The sequence below is a fragment of the Balaenoptera ricei genome, chromosome 11 (genome assembly GCF_028023285.1).
Source record: "Balaenoptera ricei isolate mBalRic1 chromosome 11, mBalRic1.hap2, whole genome shotgun sequence".
Lineage (NCBI taxonomy): Eukaryota > Metazoa > Chordata > Mammalia > Artiodactyla > Balaenopteridae > Balaenoptera > Balaenoptera ricei.
Genome location: NC_082649.1, coordinates 64,330,261 through 64,357,955, shown reverse-complemented (window position 1 = coordinate 64,357,955; position 27,695 = coordinate 64,330,261). Strand labels below are relative to the sequence as shown.

General features: G+C 48.0%; 1 protein-coding gene across 4 annotated transcripts in view; it reads left to right on the top strand.

Moving 5' to 3' along the window:
• The window catches only part of ZDHHC3 (zinc finger DHHC-type palmitoyltransferase 3), a 66,591-nt gene that overhangs the window by 9,728 nt on the left and 29,168 nt on the right, over nt 1-27,695 (top strand). For 2 of the 4 annotated variants that reach the window (XM_059939410.1, XM_059939412.1), the window contains exons 2-6: nt 6,389-6,718; nt 17,938-18,062; nt 24,635-24,731; nt 25,394-25,475; nt 25,585-25,680. In XM_059939410.1, the coding sequence (XP_059795393.1) occupies nt 6,413-6,718; nt 17,938-18,062; nt 24,635-24,731; nt 25,394-25,475; nt 25,585-25,680 (706 nt within the window). In that variant the 5' untranslated portion in view covers nt 6,389-6,412. The remainder of the gene's footprint in view (nt 1-6,388; nt 6,719-17,937; nt 18,063-24,634; nt 24,732-25,393; nt 25,476-25,584; nt 25,681-27,695) is intronic. The other 2 variants (XM_059939411.1, XM_059939413.1) reach the window with 1 other exon arrangement.

Sequence of the window (27,695 nt, the reverse complement as noted above, 5' to 3'; positions counted from 1 at the left end):
CACACACACATTATTGTCATCCCTGGGTGTGAGTGCCCTGCACAGTTCCTTGTGGTTAGTGGCTGTTTCACGCATGTCTTTTTGAGTTGAATTGAAGAGAGGGGGCTTGAGAAAGCAAACAGGGCAAGGGCATGGGATGAAGAAGGCAGGGAAGGAAACTGGAGGAGGCTGCCCCACTGTGGTATGAGTGGGCTGGCAAGAGTGGTATTGAAGCTTCTGGGACCGACCAACCTCCCTGTGGACCTGCCCCAGAGGCTGAGCAGCCAGTTCTGCACACCTCCTCTCACGCAAGGACTCATGTCAGGAGTGGGTCCTTGGCAAAGAGCCTCAACCCCAAGGATTGGAATTCCCCTAATTGGAAAAGGAAAAGAGGTCAATATTTGCCTTTTCTGTTGTTGTTACTAGGGACAGAGTGAAGGGAATGTGTACAGTTTGTTTCAAGGTGGGTTTTCCCCCATATTCCTCAGATTTTCAGTTGGCTAATGTAAAGAAAGCTACTTCCGTTGCTTGTGGGGGAGCTGGGGGTTAAGAACATTTTTTAGAGCAGCGTGCCTTCCTTGGTTTTGATTGGACTGTTTGAAACTCTGAAGCGTGGATTGGAACATGCTGTTCGGTTCAGCCCTTAGTGTCTGGCTCTGCCAGACACCCTTGGCTGGGTTCTTTCCCAGATCACAGGCTCTCACTCGCCAGCATGGGGCAGTGGGGAAACACAGCTCCTCTGTCCACCCTTTGGGCTCATGTGGTCTGAGTGTGGAACATGTGGGAACTTGAGTCAGAGTCACAGTCCTATCGGGGGCACCCTTTGCCGTCTAAAATACGACCACAGCCCTGAAAGTAATGAAACGAGGGCTCCAGGAGGTGGGTTGGGGGACACAAAGCTCATGGCATTTTACTCCTGTATTCATGTAATGAACACAGATAGTGCGTGGCTACTACATGCCAGGCACTGACTAATGAAAAGACAGGGCTCCCAGCCCTCAAGGACTGTGTGGTAGGAGAACATAGCTGGTGTTCCCTAAAGGCCAGTTACCTACAATGAATACCTTTCTTTTACAAACAAATCTAACAAGATTTAGTTTTATTTGCTTTTCCAGTCCACAGCCAATTAGCACTAGTAAATAGAGGGTATGTTGGGAAGATTGGTAGCTGTAAACACAGAAATGACAGCCAGGAATGGAGGAGGAAGACAAAGAACCACACAAAGGAGATGCCAGAATTACAATTATAATAGTCTGCACAGGCCAGTTGGTGTGAGGCCGAGAGCCCAGTGGATCTCTGTACCCCCTGAGGACATCATTACCTAACACACTCCATTAATTGATGTTCCTGGTAATGACTCTAAATCATTCCGAAGAAATGGATGGTTATTGTACTTAAGACAGGAAGAGCTATAATATCCCTTTTTTGTTGTTTTTTATTTTACTTTTTAATATTTCCAGTTTAACCATCCAAATTGTTAAAATGTGTTTCTGCTTAGGAACAAGCCACAGTTACCTGGGAAATTTGCTTATGTGGGAGGGCCTATTCCTCAGGAAAACCACACCTATGAAACACAGCTCAAGTTTAGTCAACTCATTGCCATATGTACAATCAAGAATGAGCAATTGTCAGAGGACAGATAGAATACAGTCAGCTACCCTGAAAATACACCATGAGCATAATGTGATCACTGGAAGTATATAAACAAGAACATTGCTCTAAAATTTATTTTCAGTGATTATCCATTTCTGAAAACCACACGGTTTATGATAATTGAAGAACAATGGAGTACACAGGTTGTGGTGAGATGACCCTCAGGCAGCAGATGACAGGAGGATACACTGCCACAGACGTAGGTTGGGGTGAGGTGAGTCGTCACTGACCATCTAGGTCACACTGAGCTGTTCTGCAGGGGAAGCAGGCAGACCTCGGAGATGTTGCAGGTTCAGTTCCTGACTACCGCAATAAAGTGAAAATTGCAATAAAGCAAGTCACATGATTTTTTTTTTTTGCAATAAAGCAAATCACATGCATATAAAAGTTACGTTTCTACTGTAGTCTACTGGGTGTGCAATAGCATTATGTCTAAAAAACAATGAGCATACCTTATTTGTTTGTTTGCTTTTGTTTTTTGGCTGTGCCACATGGCTTTCGGGATCTTAGTTCCCTGACCAGGGATCGAACCCGAGCCCATGGCAGTGAAAGCGCCAAGTCCTAACACCGGACTGCCAGGGAATTCCCATATACCTTATTTTAAAAATACTTTAATGCTCAAAAATGCTAACCATCATCTGAGCCTTCAGCAAGTCATAATCTTTTTGCTGTTGGAGAGTCTTGCCTTGATGGCTGCAGACCAGTCAGGGTGGTGCTGAAGGCTGAGGTGGCAAAATAAGACAGCAGTGAAATTTGTGGCATTGATTGACTCTTCCTTTCAAGAACAGTTTCTCCATAGTGTGCAATGCCATTTGATAGCATTTTACACGTAGTAGACCGTCTTTCAGAATTGGACTCAATCCTCTCAAACCCTGCAGCTGCTTTATCAACTAAGTTTATGTACTGTTCTAAGTCCTTTGTTGTCATTTCAACAATCTGCACAGCATCTTCACCAGGAGTAGATTTTATCTCAAGAAACCACTTTCTTTGCTCATTCATAACAAGCAACTCCTTATCCATTCAAGTTTTATCAGGAGATTGCAGCAGTTCAGTCACATTTTCAGGCTCTACTTCTAATTCTACTTCTCTTGCTGTTTCCACCACATCTGCAGTGACTTCCTCGAGGCACTGGAGTCTTGAACCCCTCAAAGTCATACATGACGGTTAGAATCACCTTCTTCCAAACTCCTGTTAATGTTGATATTTTGACCTCTTCCCACCAGTCACAAATATTCTTAATGGCATCTAGAATGGTGCATCCTTTCCAGAAGGTTTTCAATTGACTTTGCCCAGATCCATCAGAGAAATCACTGCTTATGGCAGCTGTAGTCTTATGAAATGTATTTCTTAAATAAGACTTGAAAGTCAGAATGCCTTTTTGATCTGTGGGCTGTAGAATGAATGTTGGGTTCGCAGACATGAAAAAAACATTAATCTAGTTGTACATCTCCATCAGAGCTCTTGGGTGACCAGGTGCATTGTCAATGAGCAGTACTATCTTGAAAGGAATCTTTTTTTCCTGAGCAGTAGGTCTCAACAGTGGGCTTAAAATAGTAAACCATGTTATAAACAGATGTGCTGTCATCTAGACTTCATTTCCATTTATAGAGCACAGGCAAGAGTAGATTGAGCATGATTCTTAAGGACCTTAGGATTTTCAGAATGGTAAATGAGCACTGGCTTCAACTTCAAGTCACCAGCTGCATTAGAGAGTCCACGTGTCCTCTGAAGCTTTGAAGCCAGGTAGTGACTTCTCTCAAGCTACGAAAGTCCTAGATGGCATCTTCTTCCAATAGAAGGCTGTTTCGTCTACATTGGGAATTTGTTCTATAGTGTAGCCACCTTTTATGAATTATCTTAGCTAGATCTTCTGGATAACTTGCTGGCGTAGCTTCCATGTCAGCACTTGCTGCTTCACCTTGCACTTTTATGTTATGGAGATCGCTTCTTTCCTTAAACTTCATGAACCAAACTCTGCTAATAAGCTCAGACTTTTCTTCTGCAACTTCCTCACTTCTCAAAGACTTCATAGAATTGAAGAGAGTTAGGGCCATGCTCTGAGTTAGGCTTTGGCTTAAGGGAATATTATGGCTGGTTTGATCTTCTGTCCAGACCGCGAAAACTTTCTCCACATCAGCAATAAAGCTGTTTCGCTTTCTTATCATTCGTGTGTTCACTGGAGTAGCACTTTTAATTTCCTTCAAGAACTTTTCCTTTGCATTCACAACTTGGCTAACTATTTGGTGCAAGAAGCCTAGCTTTTTGGACTGTCTCAGCTTTTGAAATGCCTTCCTCACTAAGCTTAATCAAATAGTAACATCAAAGGTTGCTGATCGCAGATCATATAACAATATAATAACAATGAAAACGGTTGAAATATTGCGAGGATTACCAAAATGTGACAGAGACAAATGCTGTTGGAAAAATGGCACCAATAGACTTGCTCAACACAAGGTTGCCGCAGACCTTCAATTTGTAAAAAAGTAGTATCTGCGAAGCATAATAAAGTGAAGAGAAATAAAACGAGGTGTGCCTGTGTTTATTTGGTGGGTGACAACTACCTAGAACCAGCAAACTTCTGTAAAGAGCCAGAGGAAGTACTTTAGGCTAATGGATCTTTCCATCACAACTATTCAACCCTGCAAAACAGACATAGAGAATATAATATGTGTAATCGAATAGTATGGCTGTGGTCCAATAAAACTATTGGTTTAGAACTTAAATAGCAATCGTGGGGACGTAGCTGATATGCATACAAATCAGCATGGCAGCAGGAAAAACCAAGAGAATGCTTGCGTTTGGAGGTTGTCAAAATGTTGAGCTTCCATCAGCTTTTGAATCATAATGGGATTTCAGCTTTTCGTTTGTTTGGTTTCGGTTGTACAGAGTTTAGAATTTTAGAATTTGCTTGCCATAGGTCAGGTCCCAGATGTCCCCAGTTTTCAATCTCCTGCTGTCCTTCTCTTTGGTGCTTCAGAAGGTATCCCTGCATCTTTTAATGCCTCTAGGTTGTCCCTGGCAACACTAATTGCCACTGTCTTGTGAAGAGCACAAGGTTGCTCTATTGGAAAATTCTGGTTGAATGTGATAGTCACTCTGAGTATTTGTTGAGTCAGTGTTCCTTTGGACAAGCACGCAGTACACATTTAACTGCCTTTCAGCCATTAATTCTCTGCCACCGTGGGAGGGGAGGCCTTGGCCTTATTCTTTCATTATTAGTCAGTGCAAGTTTTGATTCCAGAATGTCTGTCATTTGAGTAGTAGTTACTGATCTGCCCTCTCAGCTTTCTGGACACATCCTTACTTTTCATGACTCTACTGTAGTCACTTCAGATCCTCTTTCTTCGTTGGGGGTGAGGGCAGTGGAGGAAGGAGGAAAATTGGGCAAAGGGTAAGGATAACCTAGTACAGCCGTTGAAAGCTTGCCCTTTCCCTTCAGAGCTGCAGTCTTCAGAAAAACACACAGAGCCAGTGCTGCTTTTGAGTGATTCCCTCTGCTGTGAAGTGACTTGAGTTCTCAAAAGACTGAGATGTTGCTTGCCTGCATCATAGACTGTGCTCCGGGTGGTTTTCCCATGGCCCCTACGTCTGGCAGAGAACTGGAGCCATCACGGTTTCTGAGAGACCTGGTTGGTGAAACGACAGGCCCCAGAGTTTAAGATAAAGAACTGGAGCAGGGGAATCTGGACTTGCCGTGTCTTGCAGCGTGTGCTGTGGACAGAGAGACTTCAGTTATCGAGTCTTAGTGATTTCATTGCTCTCTCCAGAGACTCAGCTGCAGCTGTGAGGAAGAAAGGACGCGTTGCTCAGCACTTGCTTCTGAAGTAACTGACGTCTTTTCCTAGAGAGAAGACGTGCGCACCGCCTGTGATGTGCGCAGGGTCTTGGGGTTGACAGCACGAGTAAAAGGCACCTCCAACTCCCTCGACCCTCACACCAACTGTGAGGAGGGGGCTGGGGCTGGAATGTGGGTGTTTTCCTAGGTCAGAAGACCAGAACTCACAAAGCCCCACAAGCAGGTGGTGCGGAAACATCTCTGGGCTCATTGTCCAACATTCCTACGCTTTGCCCTATCACCACGAGTAGAGCAGAGCTCAGAGAGTCTCTCATTCCTGGAAAATAAACCATTTTGGCCATAGGGCTAAGAACCCTAGCTTGTTTCAAGAACATTCCCCATCCTAGTGAGTGTTTTGCCTTTATTATTGGCTAATGCAGTGCAGTAAGTTAGAAGGTCTTCATGGTTGCAGCTTAACCCTAGTCCTAGGTTACCACTACTTTCCTCCTACTCAATCCCAACCAGCCTCAACATGAGTCTCTGGGTTTGTCCACAGTGTAGAGGCAGCAGTGTTACTGATGAAGAGAGTTTTCCCAGAGGGCCTGGTGCTCCCCCTCCCACCCCTGTGTCTTTTCGGTCAAACTTTGAACACATCTGTTAGTCCGCCTCCCAGCCGGTGTGCTGTGTGTGCTGCTGCTGCTCCGGCTGACCTCAGGTGAGGCATTTGCCCTTTGAAGCCTCCCCTTCCTTTATCTGTCGTGTGAAGGCTTTGGGCAAGGTGGCCCTGTTTCACCAAGGCTAGCTTAGCTTTCAGAAGTAGGGACAAGAACTCACATTGGAAATGAACAGAAGGTTTAGGCAGCTTTTCTGCAAGAAGTTCACACATGGATACTCATGGCTCGCTTTGGAAAGGTAACTTTGTCAAGTCTCCTTGATGACAAGACCACACCAAATTTCTGGGTTCTTTTTTCTCTCTTCCAGATGCCAGTATGGACAGAATAGCTTATGATGCTTATCCCCGCCCACCACTTCCGAGACATTGAGCGGAAGCCAGAATACCTCCAGCCGGAGAAGTGCGTCCCACCTCCCCACCCCAGTCCTGTGGGAACCATGTGGTTTATCCGCGATGGCTGTGGCATCGCCTGTGCCGTTGTCACCTGGTTTCTGGTCCTCTATGCGGAGTTTGTGGTCCTCTTTGTCATGCTGATTCCATCCCGAGACTACGTGTACAGCATCATCAATGGAATTATGTTCAACCTGCTGGCCTTCTTGGCCCTGGCTTCCCACTGCCGGGCCATGTTGACGGACCCCGTGAGTATGTCTGGGCTTGTTTTGACCAGCCCACACTCTCCTCCTCTGGCCCTGGCATGGCCGCAGCCTGCATGTGCCCCCTGACCTTGGGAATGTGGAGAATAGGAGGGCCAGGGCTGGGGTGGGAAAGTGGACTCAGGCCCCACCGAGGGGACCCCATCTGTACCACAGCCTGTCTTGGTTGAATGATGCTTTCTGTACGTAGGTGTCTGCATTAATTGAGCCTACCATGGGAGGAGTTTGATCTAGAGGAGGCTTAGCCTCTAGTTAGAAAGGCACAGTGAGAAAACCACGAGGCTGGGGCCAGATGATCCTAGTGGAAAGCATGCTGGGGGTTGGATCAGGATGGGGCCTCCCAGTGAAGATAGGACTGGAGCGAGGTCAAGCTGAAATTAAAGCCCTATCCAGTTCCAGGAACCTGCACGACAGTGGCCTTTACCTTGTTTGGGCGAGGCTCATCTTTCCCTGAAAAGCTGGATAAGCCTGTTTCAGGCCCTAGCAAGTGCCTCTTGGTGAGTATCTGTGGGTAAAGCCATGGTTTTCTGCCCGATGACTTAGCTAAACATACCAAGCTGTGCAAGTGGCTGTTGAGTATTAAATTCTCTGTTCCTGCTCATTATCTTGTATGGGAAAAGTGAGAGAGAGCGTTATTTGATAAACACCTCCTATTGCTTAATTGTTTCAGTACGTGGGACGAGTGTGTTTAAATTAAGAAAGGGAAAGCACTGCAAGTGGCAATGCACTGGCCGCACAGATTTCGTTTCTGTGAGTCCCGGGGAAAGCACAGTAAAAATGCTGGGTCCTGAGCTAGTTCCCTTCTCGGAGGGCTCCATTTCCTGCTGGTTCAGGTGGTGGATTGTTAATCCGTCCCTAGGGAAAGCCGCTTTCCCGGCTCAGTCACGAGTCAGTGACCGGCCCATATGGAGCCTCTTCTCATGCACGTGCCTGGAGAGATCGCACACACTGGCAGGCAGGGGCCTGTTGGCCCAGTGTTAGCACTGCTTGTAGGATTGTTGAACAGCTGTCACCTGAAGGAAATGAAGTACATGGTTATAAGTGCCCTGAAACACAGGGTATAAACAGTTTTCCTCAGCAGCATCAATTTGATCATAATGGAAACCAATTAAGGGTTCATTCAGAAATTTTTATGATGCCCTTGCTATTGGGGATGCAAGAGTAAAAGACATTATTTGTCTCAGCTTATAATTTAGTGTCTGCTGAGCCCCAGGCACTCTTCCTTCTCTCAAGGTGCCCTCTGTCTAGAGGAGACGACAGGTGAGATTAGCCCCGTGTGATGAAGGCTGTGGCAGAAGGAAGCACAAGTTGCTGTGGAAGAACAAAAATTAACCAGTCTAGGCAGGGGTGGCTGCCTGGAGGAGGTGATGCCCAGGCCAGTTCCTGTCAGAACAGTGTACATGGGCAGGGAAGGTGGAGGGTGATAGGGCAGGAAGACACTGACAGCATTCCAGGCAGAGGGAGCAGCATACACAGAGATACAGGAATGCAGGAGTGTGGTTGTTTCGAGTGGTAGGAACTTAGGAGAATGGGTTTGGTTTGGTGATGTGGCCAGAGTGCCAAAGAAGTGGGGTAGGAGTTGGAAAATGGGGCCAGCGAGAGCCCCTGAGGATTTTAAAAGAGTGATGAGATCAGATTGTCATTTTACAAGGATCACCGTGGCAGCAGTGAGGAGGAGCCCTGGGGGCACTGAGGAGTGGGACAAAATGAATGCCATGTTTATTGAGTACCTACTATGTGAGAGGGTCCTTTTGAGCAATGGATACAGTTATGAGCAAGACAGACCACAATCCCTGCCCTACTGCTGCCCACATCCTAGCGTAGGGCGTCAGGCAGTAAAGACGTGATGGAACAAGGTAATTTCAGAAGTCGAAAAGGGCTTTAAAGACAGCAAAACCGTGTGATCCAGGGGCTGTGGTAGTGACTTTTCTGGGGCGAAGGAGGAGTATTTATTTATTTATTTATTTACTTACTTACTTGTTATTTTATTTTATTTTTATTTAATTTTAATTTAATTTTATTTTATTTTATTTTTCCAGAATCCTAATCACTAGGCCACCAGGGAACTCCTGAAAGCTCATAGTGGTTTGGTTTGGTTTTAATTAATTAATTTATTTATTTTTGGCTGCGTTGGGTCTTCGTTGCTGCGCGCAGGCTTTCTCTAGTTGCGGCGAGCGGGGGCTACTCTTCGTTGCGGTGCGCCGGCTTCTCATTGTGGTATCTTCTCTTGTTGCCGAGCATGGGCTCTAGGCGCGCGGGCTTCAGTAGTTGTGGCGCACGGGCTTAGTTGCTCTGCGGCATGTGGAATCTTCCTGAGCCAGGGCTCGAACCTGTGTCCCCTGCATTGGCAGGCAGATTCTTAACCACTGCGCCACCAGGGAAGTCCCAGGAGGACTATTTAAATATTTATTTATTTATTTATTTATTTTTGCTGTGTTGGATCTTCGTTTCTGTGCGAGGGCTTTCTCCAGTTGCGGCAAGCGGGGGCCACTCTTCATCGCAGTGCGCGGGCCTCTCACTATGGCGGCCTCTCCTATTGCGGAGCACAGGCTCCAGACGCGCAGGCTCAGTAGCTGTGGCTCACGGGCCCAGTTGCTCCGCGGCATATGGGATCCTCCCAGACCAGGGCTCGAACCCGTGTCCCCTGCATTGGCAGGCAGATTCTCAACCACTGCACCACCAGGGAAGCCCCCAGGAGGACTATTTAAATGAAGGTGATCTGAGAAGGACCCCTGAGGCGATGCCACTTGAGCTGAGGCCTAAATAACATGAAGGGGTAGGTCAGGCAGGTGAAGGTCAGAGGGCAGCGCCTTGCAGGCAGAGGAGAGGTACAAAGGCCCAGAGATAGGAGCGTGCTTGGTGTGTTTGAGAAACAGGACTCAGACCAGGGTGACCGGAGCATGGTGAGTGGAGGTGAGAGGGGCTGGAAGAGGTGGGGAGGGTTGCAGAAGCCAGGCCGGGCAGGACCTGTGGGACTCGTGAGAACCTTGGTCTTTATTGTACAGTGAGAAACCATCAGAGAGGCATGATGTGACCTGATTTTTAAAAAGACACTGCCTTGTGCTTGCGATAGGGTTCTGAGGTGGGGCAAGTAGAAGCAGGAAGATGAGAGTTATCGAAGTGGGCCACGCAAGACGTGGTGGCAGCTCAGACCAAGGTGGGAGTGATGAGGCTGGGGGAGAGAAACTTTTGGATTTGGAATGTATTTTAAGCCCCTAATGCTCAGGCCTGGCTGCATATTAGAATCCCTTGAGTAGCTTTCGAAAAGTATTGATGCCTTGGGCCCCATCCCCAGAGATTCTACTCTAATTGGTCTGGGATGGGGCCCTGGGATTGGGGTGCTTTAAAGCTCCCAGGTATCCCTCATATTCATCCAGGTCTGAGAACCGCCATTCGGAAGAGTGACAAAAGGGGAGAGGGATCAGAGAGTGTGCCTTCCAGAGTCTTGGCTGGAGTAGCTGGGAGATTTGCTGGTCCCCTTTATTGAATGAGAGAGTCTGGGGAGAACAGATTTTGGAGGAGAAATCAAGACTTCTATTGTGGCCAAACTGTGTCTCTGTTACGTGTAAGCAGGAGTGCTAGGTAGGCAGTAGACAGCCAGGTCTGGGGCTGGTGGGGAGTTGGGATCAGAGAGTAGAGTGTGGAGTTTACTGGTTTCTAGAAGGCATGTGAATCAGGGCACTGGATGTCGGGTGGGAGGGAGAAGAGGCTTCTGCCCTGGCCTTCCTGCTGCCCTCACACACGTGTGTTCTTTGACCTCCACATTGTGCCCTCTCCAGGGTCTTCCTCAGTCTGGCCCCTTGCAGTCGGATGCAGGAGAGAATGATTCTCACTGTGTGTTGCTCGGCTTCCAATCCCAAATGAGAGCCACAGACTATATCCCAAACACCATTCAGCTTCTCATAGGTGTGTTTTGCTGTTGGCCTGAAAGAAAACAGGGCAAAAAAATAAAGCATCAGCCAAATATCTACCATTAGTAAGGGGAGCAACTCAAAGCAGGCCCTGCGGACCTGCCCCATCTCAGGCTCTTCATGCTGCCACCTGCCTCTCCCCACTCCCAACATGTGACATCTCATGCAAAACCCAGTACGCAAAACAGAGAGAGGTGGGGCTGCAGAGGAAGGAACGCTGGGACACCCCGGGCTTCCAAGGGACGGAGTTGGGAGCCCAGATCTCACACTGAAAGCAAGTCAATTAGGGGTTCCTTATTAACACTGCAGGCAGAGTCTGTTTTTAAAAAGGCATCACTGCAGGATTCTAAGGAGTTCCCTAATAGGACTGTAATGTTTTGTACCTCAAGAATTCATGTTGTGTATAATTTTTCAGAAAAGTTTATGTCCGGAGGTTATAAACAATATATAACAATGTATGCATTGTATATCATTTTGGTTTGTTAATATTACTAGTAAAACAAAAACAAAAACAGAAAACAAACAAAAAACTCCTGCAGTCTCCTCCAAACAGTTACTGGTAGCCCTTTCAGCTTTGAAATTCTTATTCCAAATGTAACATCGGAACAGTTGCAACCGCTACAGCTTTCTGGACCATTTAGCAGTCATTTACTCCAACATAGTAGTAAGTGGGTCCACAAAGAGCTTGAGCAGAAAAGGGAAGAAAGAAATGACTTGGAGGTGGAACTCCCATTTGAGAAATGGGGTGAAAGGGTTAGACAGGCCTGTAAGAAGAGGGAAGGGGGCGGGTGGACAGAGGGGCCGTACCTCACTTGGCAGGTGTGCTGGCCTGGCGGTGGCATGGTTTGGGCAGGCGCGCGAGTCAGACTGGTGTTTGATTTCAGGCTGCCCTCTCCTTGCCTGCTCTGAGGTTGTGTAATGTCTTCAAAGGAGCTTTCTGTGTTCCTGAAACACTTGAGATGGTGCGAGGTCAAGAGTGGCTCCGCTTGCCTGGAGGAGGCAGCCTCTTGAAGGCAACCTGGGCTCAGGGACTCTTTCTGACCTTGGTACCTGCTCTGTCTCCCCGCCCCATCCCAATTCACCACCTGACCTTTTCCGATTATAAATACATTTTAACTCCTCATCCTGGGAACCCCCTCAGGAATCCTGAAGGATTCCGTTTAAAATTTAGATCTGGGACAATGCCTGTCTCCCAGAAGGTGCTTAAAGCTGAGAGCTTGTTTCTTTTTGTCCTAGCTGCCGGAAGCCCAAAGCCAAGCACTACACAATCACAGCAGTTGTGTCAACCCTATGATCAGCTTTTTTTTTTTTTTTTGCCCCTGCTTTCTTTGGACCTAATCGTTTATTAACCTCATTGTAAATTATCTCAAATCTGAGATTTGAGAACAAGAGGAATATAAATGAATTCAATTTAACCACATTAAGGGAAAGAAAATTCATCTTTCTGCCTGCCAGTGCCCCTCCCTGCCTTTGAATCACACCCTGTGAGCACCCTGCTATAAACAGACCTCACATGACTATCTGAGACCAATGCAGGCCAGTGATTGGAGTTTCAGCCGCCCAAACCAGAATAACAGGACTCACTTCAACATGCAGTTGGTAATCCCTTCTGGAGTCTCTCTCGGTGACTTTATTGAGCACAACTGTGTACAGAATCAGTGAGGATTTACTCGGGCCAGTATGGTGGCAGAATGAGGCCAGGTCCGTGGGAGCATAAGACGAATAGCACCGGGTCGTCCTGCAGTGTGCCGTGTAATGTGCGTGGGTGCTGCGTGCAGCCAGAGAAGGGCCTCGCACACTTTGCCCAAAGGTGTTGACACATTCCCTGGATCAGGTCAGGGACTTGACTCAGGGTTCATTTGAGGAGGGTGCTGCACTCTGCCTCGTGCCAGGCAGTTTCTCATACCTGCCACTGAGTAATCCATAAACACTGACCGGAAAATCTTTCTAGCTCCAGAGAGAAGAGGGTGACCAATTTGGGGGTTACCTACCTCCTACCTTTCTGTGGAGGAGACAGGTGGCCTTTTGACACAGGCCTGGGGCTGGTCACCTGTTCCTGGCAGAGCTATTAGAGGGAGAGTTTCTGCCTAGACCAGCAGGTGTGCGCATGCCATGATCCCATGGCCCCTGAAACAGTTTAAGCAAGTTTTCATACTTGTTGCTTGAAATAAATGGAATCATTGGTGCTTCTTTGGAACCTGTCTCCACCCCTTTCCAAGTGTGTCCTTTTTACAACATCATATTATCCTGGATACTAACTGAAACAGACCTTGTTATCTTGGGCCTATTTCAACCTTAATGTTTGTGTAGTTATACAGTTCTTCATGGGAGAATATTATGGCATCAAGGCAATTAAAAAGAAAACCCTCTTCAATCACTTAATAGAAATAGAAACGTAAGCTGGGGGCTTCCCTGGTGGCGCAGTGGTTAAGAATCCGCCTGTCAATGCAGGGGACACGGGATCGATCCCTGGTCCAGGAAGATCCCACATGCCGCGGAGCAACTAAGCCCATGTGCCACAACTATTGAGCCTGCACTCTAGAGCCCGCAAGCCACAACTACTGAGCCCACGTGACACAACTACTGAAACCTGCGCTCCTACTACTGAAGCCTGCTTCAGTAGGGCTCTAGAGTGTGCCTAGAGCCCGTGCTCCACAAGAGAAGCCACTGCAATGAGAAGCCAGCACACCACAACGAAGAGTTGTCCCCACTCGCCACAACTAGAGAAAGCCCGCATGCAGCAACGAAGACCCAACCCACCCAAAAAGATTAAAAAATTTAAAAATAATAAAATATGTAAGTTGTCTTCTGATAGAGGCATAGATTCTAGACTTGGGTCTGAATCCTGCCACTGCCACCTGTTAGTCATGTGATCTTGGGAAGTTGCTTAACTTCTCTGCTTTAGTTACCTCATCTATAATACGAGGAATATCATAGTCTCTGCCTCATAGGTTTATTGTCAGAATTAATTGACAAAGTATAGTAAAGCCCTTGGAACTGTGCCTGGCATATAAGCAATCAATAAATGTCTGTTGTATCATCACTGTTATTCAGCTTGGATTTATTGAAGAATTGCTCCATGCCAGGCCCTGGGCAATTCATTGGGCTACAAATTAAAGACATTGTCTCTGTCCTCCAGGAATTTACAGTCATGTAGGAGAGATCAGTGTATACTTAAATGATAGGTGTTATAAGACAAATACAAGCTATGGTACCACAAAGGCTGAGTGATGGGTTCTGTCTTGGGTGTAGCCTGGGGCCATTAGAAAGAAGGCAGAGGATGTGGTCCCTGAGTGGGTTTGTTGTAGGTGCAGGAGGCAGGGATGTTCCTGACAGGCTGGAGGGGAGGTGCTAATATGGGTCCCTAAGGGCACAAGAGGAAGACTTGGAGAGCACAGAGCCTCTGGGAAACTCCAGGCAGTCCACAGGGTGGGACTGTCAGGGGAGGGAGGTGACACTGGAAGGGTGGTTCAGGGCTGGATCTTGGTGGCCTTGCCTGAGCCCTGCCCAGGAGCTTGGACTTTGTACCATGTGAAGGCTCTAGGGAGCCGGGGAAGGCTTTTAGGCAAGGGGAATGACATGATCAGATTCACATTTTAGAAAGTTTACTCTGGAAAATAGTGGGGAGAAAGGATAGAGGTGAGGCTGCAGGATACAGGGAGAGACTGGAGGCAGGAAGACCTGGGGGACTCTAGTGTCTGGGGCACACGATGATGGGGCTCAACTAAGGCTGTGAGAGTGGCATGGAGGGGAGAACATTGGATTCAGGGCATCATTTGGGGCCATATTAAGTTGGTGGAGTGGGTGGGAGTGTGGGGCAGAGGGTTAGAAGAGCTGGAGATGACTACTGGGTTTCTATCCCAGGTGACCGGGTAGATGATGTCTCATGGGCCAGGGAGGGAGAACAGGAAGTACAGTTTGCGGGGAAAGTAATGGGTTCAGTTCTACCAAGTTGAATTTTGGGGGTTTGTTTTATTTTGTTTTAATGCCTTTTGAACAACCAGGTAGAAACATCTTCATCCCCAAAAGAGGTCTGAGCTGGAGCTGGTGGTAGAGGAAGATTGTCTGGGGAATGCAGGATGAACAGGGAAGAGGGCTAGTGGTGGAGCCCCAAGAATCACCCATGTCCAGGATGGGCAGGAGAGTGAGAGAGGCATAGCCCTAGAGGCAGGTGGAGACCAAGAGGGCATGGAGCAGTCACAGAGAGTGACAGGAGGAGGGACTGGTGGGCGTGAGGAGACCCAAGCAAGATGAGGGCTGGGAACTGACCTTTGGGTTTGGCCACAGGGAGTTGCTCGTTGACCTAGTGGGAGCAGTTCTGTGGTATGGAGGCAACAGGCGCCAGAGAACCGTGAACTAAAGAGTCAGTGAGAGGTGAGCAGAGACAGCAAGTGTACACAACTTGGAGAAGCTTAGCTGTGAAGGGAGGAGAGCATGGAGTCTGCTAAGAGCATGAAGGGAAAGCTCTGAGGTAGAAGTATGAGCCCCTGAGGGCCCCTCATCCTCCAGACAGTGGGTCCCCGTGGGTCCAGGGATGGGAGGAGGGAGAGGAGGAGTATGGAGGGGGTTACCCCGGCAGCCTCAGTTTCCTCTGACATAGAAAAGGAAGTGGGCAGAGGTCGAGGAAGGTACTGGGAATTTGGGCTAGCCACTGAGGGGAATGGTTGATGGAGCTATGTCACGCCTCCTGCCCCCAGTTCCAAATGGATTCCACTGCGGGACCAAATATATGTTTTAGAAGCATATGAGCATTTTTATGGATGTATAGATTGTTTTAAGTGTTTTTAGCCTACAAGGAGAAAAGACTGGAAAACTATACTCCAAAATGTTAATAGTACTAATCTTTGGATGATCGAATCAGAGGGTGCATTCTTCCCTTTTAATTTTCTCTTCTCTATACATTTTTAAAAATCATGAACAAGTATTACTTTGGAAATGAGGAAGAAATCAGTATGTTTTGTTCTCCCGGGGTGCAGTAATGTGGAAGCTTCAAGCCATCCCTGTGAGATATAAGAACAGGGGTAGGGGTGGAGGTAGGGGGTGTTTCTTAGTGCACGCGTGACAGCAGTGGCAAAAATGTCTCAGCAGGCCTTCCAACTCCCAGCCGTCTATCAAGAGTTATACAGAACAAAATTCCTTACCATGAACTAGTAAGTTCTGAAATCTGTGGAGATGAGCCCAGAAGAGCCTATTCTTTTAAAGAAAGAAAGAGACAGAGAGAAAGGGAGGGAGGGAGGGAGGAGGACACAGTCTCAGGGGCTGGCCCAGGTGGTCTCTAGCTCTGCGAGGTGGGCTCGCTGGGCAGGTGGGGTCTTGCCTGGATGGGAATGAGCCTTCCAGGAGATTTGTGCAAATGGAGTCATATGGAGGAGGAACTTTTAGGAAGGCTGCGCTGTTGAATGATGTCTCTGACTGTGGTCTGGAATAACAGGCAGTAATGAGAGGACCAAATGAGAGCTCCGATTGCCGTTGGTTCTGTAAAGCTCTTGTAGTCCTTTATGGGGGGGTCTCCTGAGATTTACAGCAAATTGTGGTGGTGGGGACCTTAAAAACTGGACCTGAAAAAAACCCAAAACGACCTTCATTTAGGAAAACAGCCCTATTGCTTTATCACCTTGGGGAAACGATGTTCCTTAGTGCATTTCTCTTGTACACATGACAATAGTGACTTCCAGATGCGGTCTGTTGGCTTCAGGATCCACAAAAGGTCACACGGTTGCCCAAACTCAATTACTTTTTTACATTAAAGAGAATTTAAAGTATGACCCTCTGGGCTTTTCTGCAACCTTCCCCTCTGCCTGGGCCAGCGCCCTTCCCAAGCCCCTTTTAAAAATCCACTCGTCTAGGTGGTCTGGGCCCTGCCTTACCTTTGTGAAGACTTCCAGACCCTGACCCTTCACTGGTGCCTTAAGGGGGGACCCTCAGATGTCTCAAGGTGAGACAAGTCATAGCACTTTGGTTACAAACTTCAGGAAAGTTGGTCATACTCCTACTTTGCGTAGCTCCTTCCTGAGTATATTTTTTTGCTTGTTTTTTTAAATGCATTTTTTCCTTTTTGCAAAAGCCACATGTTCATATTAGAACATTTAAGAAATATAGTTAATAAATTAAAAATTACCTGTGATTTTAGTACGTGAGATAACCATTAATACTTTGGCATGTACATGTGTGTTTTTGTGTGCGTGTGTGTGTGTGTAATCTTTACCAAAATGGGCTTGTAGTCTACATACTGTTTGGGAATCTACTTTTCCCTTTAACAGTCTATCATAGATGTTTCCCATGTCAATAGCTGTGTACTTTTATGGCTATTTGATGTCAAGAACTATAGCCTAAATGGCATTGTATGTACCAGGTAGTCCTTGCCTACCAAAGTTTGTTTGCTTTTAAAAGGTCTATGATAGGTTCTTCTGGCATCTGACTGTATTTTGCAGGCTATATATTTTTTTTCCACTTCTCTTTTGAACTTTCAGAAAAAATTTTAATGAAATACTTGAGACAGTTGAAAGGGTGTAAAGGATAATATGATGACCACTCATGTGTTCACCTCCCAGCTTTGTAAATTAAAAAAAAACGTTACAAAGACAGGTTAGCCTCTTCATATGCCCCACCCCACTCCACCCCTACTTCATTCCACTCCCAGCCTCCTCACCACCACAGAGGTGATCATTATCCTGAGTCACGTCTGGTTTTCAGCATCTTGTTGTGGAGAGCACTTGAATATCTTAGGGCAGTGGCTCACAGTTGCTTGTGGATTCATAAGAACTAAACACAGATTACCAATCCATAACAATAGTACTGGTAAAAAATAAAATAAAATAAAACTTGATTCCAGTTTAAACAGAACCCAATAACATTCAGAGCTGTGAATTATGACCTGGGAAAACTGGACTATTAGATGTGATGCTCACCAATGAAAATTCACAAAGGCCGAAACCGTCTCTGGGAAATCTAATGTAAATCAAAATAGTAGTTGATGAGTCAATTCCTCACTGTAATATTTACATAGGAAAGAATGCATTCAATGAAAACCATGTTAGTAAAATGAAAATAGAAGATCATCAGGAACAATGTAACTGTCCAGTGTAGAAAATCATTCACTTTTCCTTGGGGAAATTCTTTGTTAATAACTTATTATCGGTATTGGCATAACTCTGCACAGAACCCACATGTCGTTGGGATGAAAATATCCTGTCCCCGTGTGTGGAATTGCTGCTTTCAAATGACCGTCGCCTCTGTGGAATGTCAGAACTGAGGGAACCCCTAGCCTGACCCTGACACCTCTCTTTCTTACAGGGGGCAGTGCCCAAAGGAAATGCCACTAAAGAATTCATCGAGAGTTTACAGCTGAAGCCTGGGCAGGTGGTGTACAAGTGTCCCAAATGCTGCAGCATCAAGCCTGACCGAGCCCACCACTGCAGGTACACTGCCCCCGCCTGGGCTCCCCTCCTCACCCCCTGCGCCCCCACCCTCCCCCTCCCTCCACGGGTGCCATCAGCAACAGGACTTCTGAACGTGCCCTGCTCTGGGCACCGAGTGACCACAGTGACTCTCCCTCCCTACCTGAACAGGAGGGCAAGGGTGGGAAAGGGTGTTTGGTTTGGGCTCGGGACACTTGGCTTCGCCACACTTGCTGGAGGGCCCTGCCCAGGCCCTTGCTTGTCTCCACCCTTGTCTCCAAATCTGTAAAATGGAGGGGATTCCTGCTCTTCCTACCGCACAGCTTTATTACTTTATTAAGGGCACGTGAGACAAAGCTTTAGGAAATCATTCTGTGAATGTCTAGCCCCTGACACATTTAAGGGGCAGGTGCAATTTCACTTAAATTTTATAGGGAAATGAAGGGGTTGTCCTTGAAAGAAAAAGACTTTTCTTTAAAACAAAACTTCTAGAGGTCTGACAGTTGTAGAGTTCAGCCAAAAAAGCCATTTCCCTGTTTTATCTGTGGTGGTTTTTCCCTTTTGATTTTCAGATTTCTTTGTTGTTTTGAGTCTTCTCGACAAAAAAAACCTCCAGCTAAATATTGCACTTTATCATGATGAGAACTTTAAATGCTAAATTACAGAAATAACGAACCTGTCACTTAGTCCCTTTTTCACACTAGTGTGTGTTCGGGGTGGGGAGGGGCTGTGGAGGAATGAACTGGCTCCTGATGTCAGGAGGTATCGTCATCCTGAGGCTGTGGAAGCATCTGGGTTTTGTGCGAGGTCTGAGCGGCTAAAAGGTGGCTTTTCTGTGTGGGCCGCACTGCCCACCTTTTGGAGGAGAGCGGTCAGTCTCAACATCCAGATGCCATGGTCAGCTCCTAATACCTGCTGTGTCTCAGGCACCTCAGCCCACCCTGTCTCATCATCGTCATCCCCATGGTCACCCCCGGAGATAGCTCTGCCATAGACATGACCCTCCCTAGATGAGGAATTAAGGCTCAAGGTGGTTAAGTGGCTGCTCAAGGGTCACACAGCCGGTGACTACGAGAGACAGGATTGGTTCCCGGTGTTTCTGGCTCCGAGTCTGGGGCTTTTTCCACTAGAACTCTAGTTTGGGATGACTTGTGTAACTTGATATAACCATATGCATATTTTTCTGTATCTTTTTCTGTCTGTCTGAGAGAGCGATCTGGAGACCTCCCCAGCTAGTTGCCACTTCTCAAGGGTGAGGGCCAAGGAGCTTGGGCAGGGACCATGGGAACTGCCATCTCCTGTGGGGTTTTCTGTGTCTGGGTCAGCTTGTTTCTGAAATCTGTATTAGAAACTAATTCAAAGCTTTCTTCTTGTGCCTGAGATGGAGGCATCAGTCTAGCCTTTTCCTGCCACCCCGAGGCTCGGGAAGCCAGCTGTTTTCATCCCCTGGGTGATGTGATTCCTCCGGGCAGCCCAGTGTGGTGGAGCGGGCTCCTGCCTTGAAGTTGGAGAGGTCAGCATTGGAAAGGCAGCGCTGTCCCTGCCACACTGGGGACTGTGGGCCAGGCACCACATCTCTCAGAGCCTCAGCTTTCTCCTTTGTAAAATGGGTTGTTCTTCCTGAGCTTGTGAGGATTAAGTATGAATATCTATCTGTTAATGGAGGAATGTGTGAGCGTTGGGGATGTGCTGGGTTTACATAGGCTGGACCAGAAACAGGGAAGTGTGAACTTTATAGAAGGAACTTGGGTGACCACAGTGGTTCTTTTCTCTTTCGTCCCTGAGCCCTTGGCAACCTCCACCGTCTGGCATTTTCCTCACCGCCTCCTCCTCGCCTCTCTCCCCAGGATGATCCAAGGGAGGTATTCTTGAGTGCTAATAAACAAATCAGCCTGAGCAAAACAAGAGCGCCTGTTCCTGTGTCAGGAAATGTGTGCTGACAACTGCTCCTTTGTGATGGCTTGTGGTGGCCCAGGCCATCTGGGGACCCATGGTTTTGGATAAGCAGAATCCCCAGCACACCAAACAGAGCTGGGTTTGTGACTGGTTGAGCCAAGGGGCCTGCTGCCCTGCTAGAGAAAGTTGGTGTCAGTCTTCCTGCTCAGGTGAAGGGGCATGTGTTTGTGCCCAGCTCTTTGCTTCCTCTCCTCCCAGTAGTGTCCATGGAATTTAAAACTCTTTTCCCTGAGCTCTGATGGGTACCACAAATATTCCCTGACCTTGCACTTGTAGGTGTTCCTTCCAGCCTGGTGATACGTGGCTGGGTCTTCCTTCCAAGCAGGCTCCTTTCATCCTGGTGTTGAGGATCATGGAAGCCTGTGGAAATCCTTGGGGTGGGTGGGTCATGCTAACGGGGACAGCCAAGGTGTTAGGCTTATGTGTTAGGTTCTTCTTGCACAGGCTGTGGAGACCTCTGACCTTGGCAAAGCCTCACACCCCTCCCTCCCTGCCAACAAACACACACACACTGAGATGAGACAGTTGGGGACTGCTTAGGGCCCCTGCCAGCTTGTTTATCAGTTACTGATAAATTTATATTGCACTAGCATTGGTTTTAAAGCATTTTACACACATCATCTCTAACCCTGAGAGAGCAGAGCTAGTTCTACAGAGGGTGGTTTGGAGAAGCTAAGTTTCTTTGCCCAGAGCCCAAAGTGGTGATCTGAGAGCAGTGTCCTTTCCACGGGCCTTACCCTGTTTGGGCACTGCCTTACCCCACGTTGTCTGAGCCGGGGCCAGGATGTTATAGATGCCTTTTTTCTTATAATTTTAATCATAGTGAATGAGGTGTGAGATGAAAACCTATATGGGGAGCATGGTCCCCTTGGTACCTCCTTGCTATGTTTTTTTCTCTTCCTCTACTGTGGCATCCCAGCCTGAGGTGGTGGAGCCCAGTTCCCCATCTATAGTGTCAGAGCCTTCACTCCTCCAACCCTTGCTAAGCGGGGCCCCAAACTTGGCTCTGGGCTGTAGTGGTGGATGGGACATGGCCCTGACCCAGGGGCCTCCCGCCCAGGCAGGGCAGATGCACTTGTCTGCCGTGATACAGTTTGGTGGGTGCCGCTGTAGGGAGAGTCACAGGGCCATCACTTAGGGTGGGCAAGAGGTTACCTCAACCTGCTCCTTGGGGGCTGAGTACCAAGGAAGGGCCCTTGTACCTCCCTGGAGAGGGAGCATGAGCCCCAGGGAACCAGAATGCACACAATCCGGTGAGGTTGTTGGGCTCTTCCAAGCTTGTGAAAGAAGTACTCTGGGGACTGAAAATGGTAGGGAACCTGGAGGAAAAGGAGAGAAGCATCCTCCCTCTTGTAAAACCAGGATTTAAAAAGGCGGGGGGGTGGTGGGGGGAGACTTCCCTGGTAGCGCAGTGGTTAAGAATCCTCCTGCCAATGCAGGGGACACGGGTTCGAGCCCTGGTCTGGGAAGATCCCACCTGCCGTGGAGCAACTAAGCCCATGCTCCACAACTGCTGATCCTGTGCTCTAGAGCCCGCGCGCCACAACTACTGAAGCCTGCATGCTCTAGGGCTCACATGCCATAACTACTGAACCCACGTGCCACAACTACTGAAGCCCATGCACCTAGAGTCTGTGCTCTGCAACAAGAGAAGCCACCGCAATGAGAAGCCCGCACGCTGCAGCAAAGAGTAGCCCCTACTTGTCGCAACTAGAGAAAGCCCGCGCACAGCCAAAAATAAATTAAAAAAAAAAAAAAAAAAAAAAAAAAAAACGGGAGGGGCCGGCCTGGGAAACCCTGAAGGTAGGAACACCCCAAATACCTCCATTGAGGACATTTGGTCTTTTCAGCAACTGCCATTGAATGCTTAGGACATGTCTCTGTCCACAGTGTCTCGCACGGGAGACACTGGAGTTGGTGCAAGAGAGGAGTGCAGGCAGGAGCCCCAGGGAAGGTGGATTTCGCCAGGAGGCAAGAGTGGAGAAAGGGCCCTCTGGGAGCCTGCCCTGGCTGCTGTGCTTGGGCTGCCCTGCTGTGTCTGGGGAGGGGACACCAGTGAGCCCACTGTGCTGTGGGGACTGGGAAGAAGGCTGACTCTGAGGTGCCTGATTCCCAGTGGGGTGTCGGGTTGTGGAAGGCTCACATTTTTTCTTCCTCCCGCTGTGGGCTGGTGCCTGAGACGAAATAGCCAGGCAGGTGTGGGCAGTCACCCCCTGGGCCTGGAGCATCCTTCACTTGGCCCACTGAGGGACCAGGCCTTGCCCTTGGTGCTCTCCAGGCCCCAGCCCCAGAGCCGTTCAGGCTGGGTGTTTTGTGAGCCGTGGGTCAGTTAGCCTCTAAACAGCGCCTCCAGCCACATGCGTGGATGGACCTCCGCCACCCACGTGCACTACCTCCTGCCCCAGGAGCCCGCTTCTGAACAACTCTGTAAGCCGGAGGGAGGGGTGCCATCTTGGCATTTCCTGTCTTTGCAAATAGGAAACTCAGAGACCAGCACTCTGGACAACTTTTGTAGCTCTCAGTGGGCTGTACTCCTGCCTGCTCCCAGAAGGATGAGTAGTGTTCTAATTTGGCTGCCCAGTGAAACTTAGCCCATTGTGAAACCCAGCTTCCCAGGGTTCACACCTGGCCTCTTCAGAGAGGCTGGGAGGGGAGAGCAAAGGACAGATTTGCTTAATCTCTTAGACAGCTTTCAGAGGATGTCAGGCCATTTGGCACCTCTCTGCTGCTGAGCAAACACTGCCTCAGAGCACCCACCTGAAACCCCTTTTACAAAGAAGTACAAGTGGAAGAAAAACTGCTCAAGAGTCCAGAGCAGGGAGGTGGTTACCCTCAGGAGTTCCCCAGACAGGGAGGGGATTAAGAAACCCCAGAGCTGAGAAGGACATACAAGAAATGGGCTACAGGGGTGGTTCCATGGTGGGAATGTGTTGGCTGAGGCCCAGAACGCAGGGAGCTTTACTGCCTACTTGTCTGTACTTTCAGGATTGTACACTGGGAACAAGTGTTACCTATTCTTTCATTCATTCATTCAAATCGGTAACATACACAGAGAGAGAGAGAGAGAGATTGATTGATTGATCAAGTAATGGAGTTGCTGGTACCTGGCTTTCTCTTTATTGCCCTCCATGCCCCTTTCATGCGTCCTTTTCTTACCCCGCCTTTCTGGCTCCCAAGGAGATTTCTGGAGCTGGGTCAGCATCTCTGAAATGTGCCCATTCCCCATACGCCTGTGTTATCATGACCCTTTGAAGCTGTGGGAAGAACAAGGGTGGAGACCAGAATGACCCCACCACTCGTCTGAGCCAGCATCTGTTCTCACTTTCTCTTATAACGGTACTCACGTCCTGTGGGGGGAAGGGGGGGGCCCAGGTCTGCCTTGCCACCAGAGCTCATGCCATGCTTAGAAAAGCCCACGCCTCCCCCTTGGGGTGCAGGTGAGCCCTCCTTCAGAGTGGTCTGTGCTTCCTGGCCTGCGGTCTGGGAACAGCTCCTTCTGCGCCATCCCTGCCCTGTCTGTGGGTCAGCCCGAGCTCAGCGAGCACTGTGCGTGAGCACGAGGCAGCCTTCTCTTCAGCGGGCCCCTGAGCCAACCCTTCCCCCAGCGTCCACCCACCATAGCCCACCTTAGTAAGAACCTGAGATAAAGTTGGTTATGGAAACTAGTAGAAAGAAAAGCTGGTGTGAACTAAGGCACTGTCAAAAATATATATAATTCTATTATTTCCAAGCTTGTATTTATAGTATTTCAAACTGTTTTGAACAAATACTGCCCCCAAGATAAATGTTAGGGAGCCTACTTTAATGAATTGAGAAAGAAACAATTTTTGATGAGCCCATCTATTGGCAAATGGGTCTTCCTGAACTTGAGATTTGGGAGTAGTTGCTTTTGAGCCCCCATTAGCCTCGTGCTCTTGTTTCAGATTCTTACTTGTATCGTCCAAAAAGGGGTGGGGAAGGCATTTGCTATCAAATAACAAAGGTTCAAACAGTCTCAGTCCAAAAATTGTCCCAGTAACAAGTTAGTAATTTGCAAATTAGTGGGATTTCTGATCAACACTTAAGCTCAAATGACTTTTCTGCTGTTTTGGGCTAAGTGGATATTATCTTAGAGCTGAAAGGTCCTTAGAGGGGGACTTCCTGCCGCCATGTGACCCACTGCTCGTGACTCCACTCTGAACTTTTCTAGCAATCTCTCTCATCAGCCGCACCCTGGGAGTTTCCCTGGTCAGGTTTTTGGTCTTTGGGGGAAATTAGGAGCAGCTGTATCCCATCTCATCCTGTCAAGTTTTTGAAAGTGCTTCTTCTTTCTGTCCTCTCAGTAAACTGAATTCTCAGCCCACTGTTACCTCAGGAGAGCAGTCTCTTTCTCAGCCTTGTCAGTTCCAGCCTGTTTTTATGTGAAACAAGATAAGAGGCCTTGGAGGTGGATAACTGTCCCCCTGTTTGGAATGATTGTAACCCTGGAGGTCCTGGCCCTGCCTTCCAAGCCCCTTACAACACACATGCAGCAAAACATTGGGTGGCGCCCTAGAGGCCGCTTGCCAGGAGTGGTGCAGGAGCATGGGTTTTGAGTGCCCTCGACCCTCCCGCCTCCGTGAGGACCCCCCTAAAGATCTGCCTTGTGGCTCTTTCAGTGTTTGTAAGCGGTGCATTCGGAAGATGGACCACCACTGTCCCTGGGTCAATAACTGTGTTGGCGAGAACAACCAGAAGTACTTCGTCCTGTTTACAGTAAGTCAGCTTCCAAATTCTGCCCCACCCTCTGAAGCAATGGAGAGCTCTGTTCCTTCGAAAATTGTCAGCACTCACAGTGTTCTTCGCTGCTGTTCAGAATAGTGCCTGGCCACACAGACCTCCGCCTTTCTGCCAGAGCTCTCCTTGGTTCAACAAGTGCCCGTTCCTGGGCCCTTCACTTGAGCATCTAGAAAGTTGACTCAAGTTGATTAGCTATAAGCAAGGGCCCTGTTCTGGGCTCCCATGCCTGGTGTCCGACCTAAGTAACTAAAGAAGGCGGCAACCCTCCCTCAGCTGCAGGTAGGTGGAGTGTATCTAGCCTTAGGGCTGGAGGGGCCAATGGCAGTCGGCGCCCTGACCTTTCAAGTGAGGAGCAGCAACTGGCCTGGAGCCCCCAGGGCAGCCCAGGTCACACCTGGTGACATGTGCTTGTTTCTGTTCTTGTCCCACACGCTCCCAGTGAATGGCCGCTCACCTCAGACCCAGGGCTGGGGGCGGGGGACCAGTGGGGAAATCACCAGATGCCTCTCTGGCCCCCCTCCTGCTCAGCCCTCAGCCTAAGTGTTCCTGAATGGGAGGTTCCGAGCACCCCGTCCCGGGAGCCTGCACAGCCAGAAGGTTCTCACAACAATGGCGTCTGCACTGCTTTCCTGTTTCAGATGTACATAGCTCTCATTTCCTTGCACGCCCTCATCATGGTGGGATTCCACTTCCTGCACTGCTTTGAAGAAGATTGGACAAGTGAGTATGTGCCAGGGCTTCCCTCCTTGCTGCAGGGGGGGCACGTGACCCAAGCAGGGTGGGCTCTTTGTTTCCATCCTGGTGCCAGGGGCCAACCTCATTTTATTAGATCTCCTGCAAGCCTATGGACCTATCAGGGAAGAAACAGCAGAGGCCCGAATATCTCTTCATGAAAAAAAGCAGCCCCTTAAAGTCAGTTCCACAGGTAAGGTAGTGAGTTGGACAGAGCCTCTAGCCTGAGTGGGCCCAGGGAAAATGCAGGCCCCCAGCAGGGAGGTGCATTCCCTGGAGTGGAGCTGTGCCTGCAGAGAGAGCGTTTGCTTCCATGTCTCTAAGTGAGGAGCTTTAATTGAAGGTCATTTTATTCCAACCTTGCAGAAATCCATTTTTAACTTTCTGGCTAGGACATGGATGGTTTTTGTTTTTTGTTTTTTGTTTTTTTGTGTGGTGGTTGTTTTTTTAACTGCTTAATCACCAATTTACGTTAAGATTGTAGACAAATTCTTCCTGCTTTTGAAGTATCTCATTTAAATGTGCAAATGCTGAGGAAGGAGCTCCAACCACAAAATTGCATAAATCCTGAGGGAAAAATATAGATGCTGAAAAAATAAATAAAATTAAAATTTTTTTTAAGAAGAATAAAAATAAGTTATAAGAAAACAATTTTTAATACAGTAGTCCCCCCTTATCTGCAGGGGATATGTTCCAAGACCCCCAGTGGAATGCCTGAAACCTCAGATAGTACAGAACCCTATATATACCATGTTTTTTCCTATACATACATACCATAGTTTAATGTATAAATTAGTCACAGTAAGAGAGTATCTGAACTGCCAGCATCACTGCTGTTGCATTTTGGGGTCATCATTAAGTAGAATAAGGGTTACTTGACCACAAGCACTGTGACACCACGGTAGTTGATTTGGTAACCGAGATAGTAGGTAGCATATGCAACATGGACATGCTGGACAAAGGGATGGTTCACGTCCCAGGTGGACAGAGCAAGATGGCGTGAGATTTCATCACGCTACTCAGAACAGTTTGTACTTTAAAACCTGTGGATTGTTTATTTCTGGAATTTTCCATTTAATATTTTTGCACTGAGGCTGACTACAGGTAAATGAAACTGCAGAAAACAAGACCAAGGATAAGGGGAAGACTACTACAGATACTGGAGGAATTAAGAGAGGCCACCTGCTGGGCTCCATCTTTCACACATACATCTGTGAGACACATCTTGAGCAGAAACATCGTATTTTCATTCTTTTTCCATTGATTGGTCCCCCTCTTCATTTCATCATTTTTTAGGAGTTTTGCTCTTCCTGCACATACTGACTTCTTAGGCTTTTTCTTGCTATTATTTCCCCCAGAACTTGTGAGGCTGTGAAAAGGACAGTATCTTTAGCTCCCAACAAGATATTAAGAGGCTTTCCCTGCCTCTGTAGTTTGCATCTGCCCCCCTTCTACAGTAAGTCCGTTACATACAAACAAGTTCCGTTCTGAGAGCACATTCGTAAGTCCAATTTGATCGTTAAGTCCAACAAAGTTAGCCTAGGTACCCAACTAACATAATCCAACTAACGTAATTGGACATGCGAACACACGTTCATATCTTTGAAAGTTCGCAACTTGAAGGTTCGTGTGTAGGGGACTTAGTGTATCTCCCCGGTCCTGCCCCCATCTCTGTGTGGCTTGACCTCATCTAGGGGAAGAGAAACCCCATGGGTATTAGTCACCTTAGGCTGCCATAACAAGATACCATAGACTGGGAGGCTTAAACGTTTATTCCTCACAGTCTGGGAGGCTGGAAAGTCCAAGATCACGGTACCAACCAATTCCATTCCTGGTGAGGACCCTTTTCCTGACTTGCAGAAGGCCCTCTCCTCTTGTGTCCTCACATGGCAGAGAGAGAAAAGCAAGCTCTCTGGTGTCTCTTTTCATAAGAGCACTAATCCTATCACGAGGGCCCTACCCTCATGACCTCTTCCAACCCTCATTAACTCCCAAGGGCCCTGGCTCCAAATAATACCACATTGGGGGTTAGGGCTTTGGCATGTGAATTTCGGGGGGCGGTTCACAATTTAGTCCATAACACCATGTCTCCCCATTTTTGTGACTGCCACAGTTCCAGCCCAAGCTAGAGAGGAGAAGGTCAGGCTATTAGTGAGAGCTCATAGTCAGGAGTTGGTACAGGATCCATGCCCACCCTGCCTGCCTTGT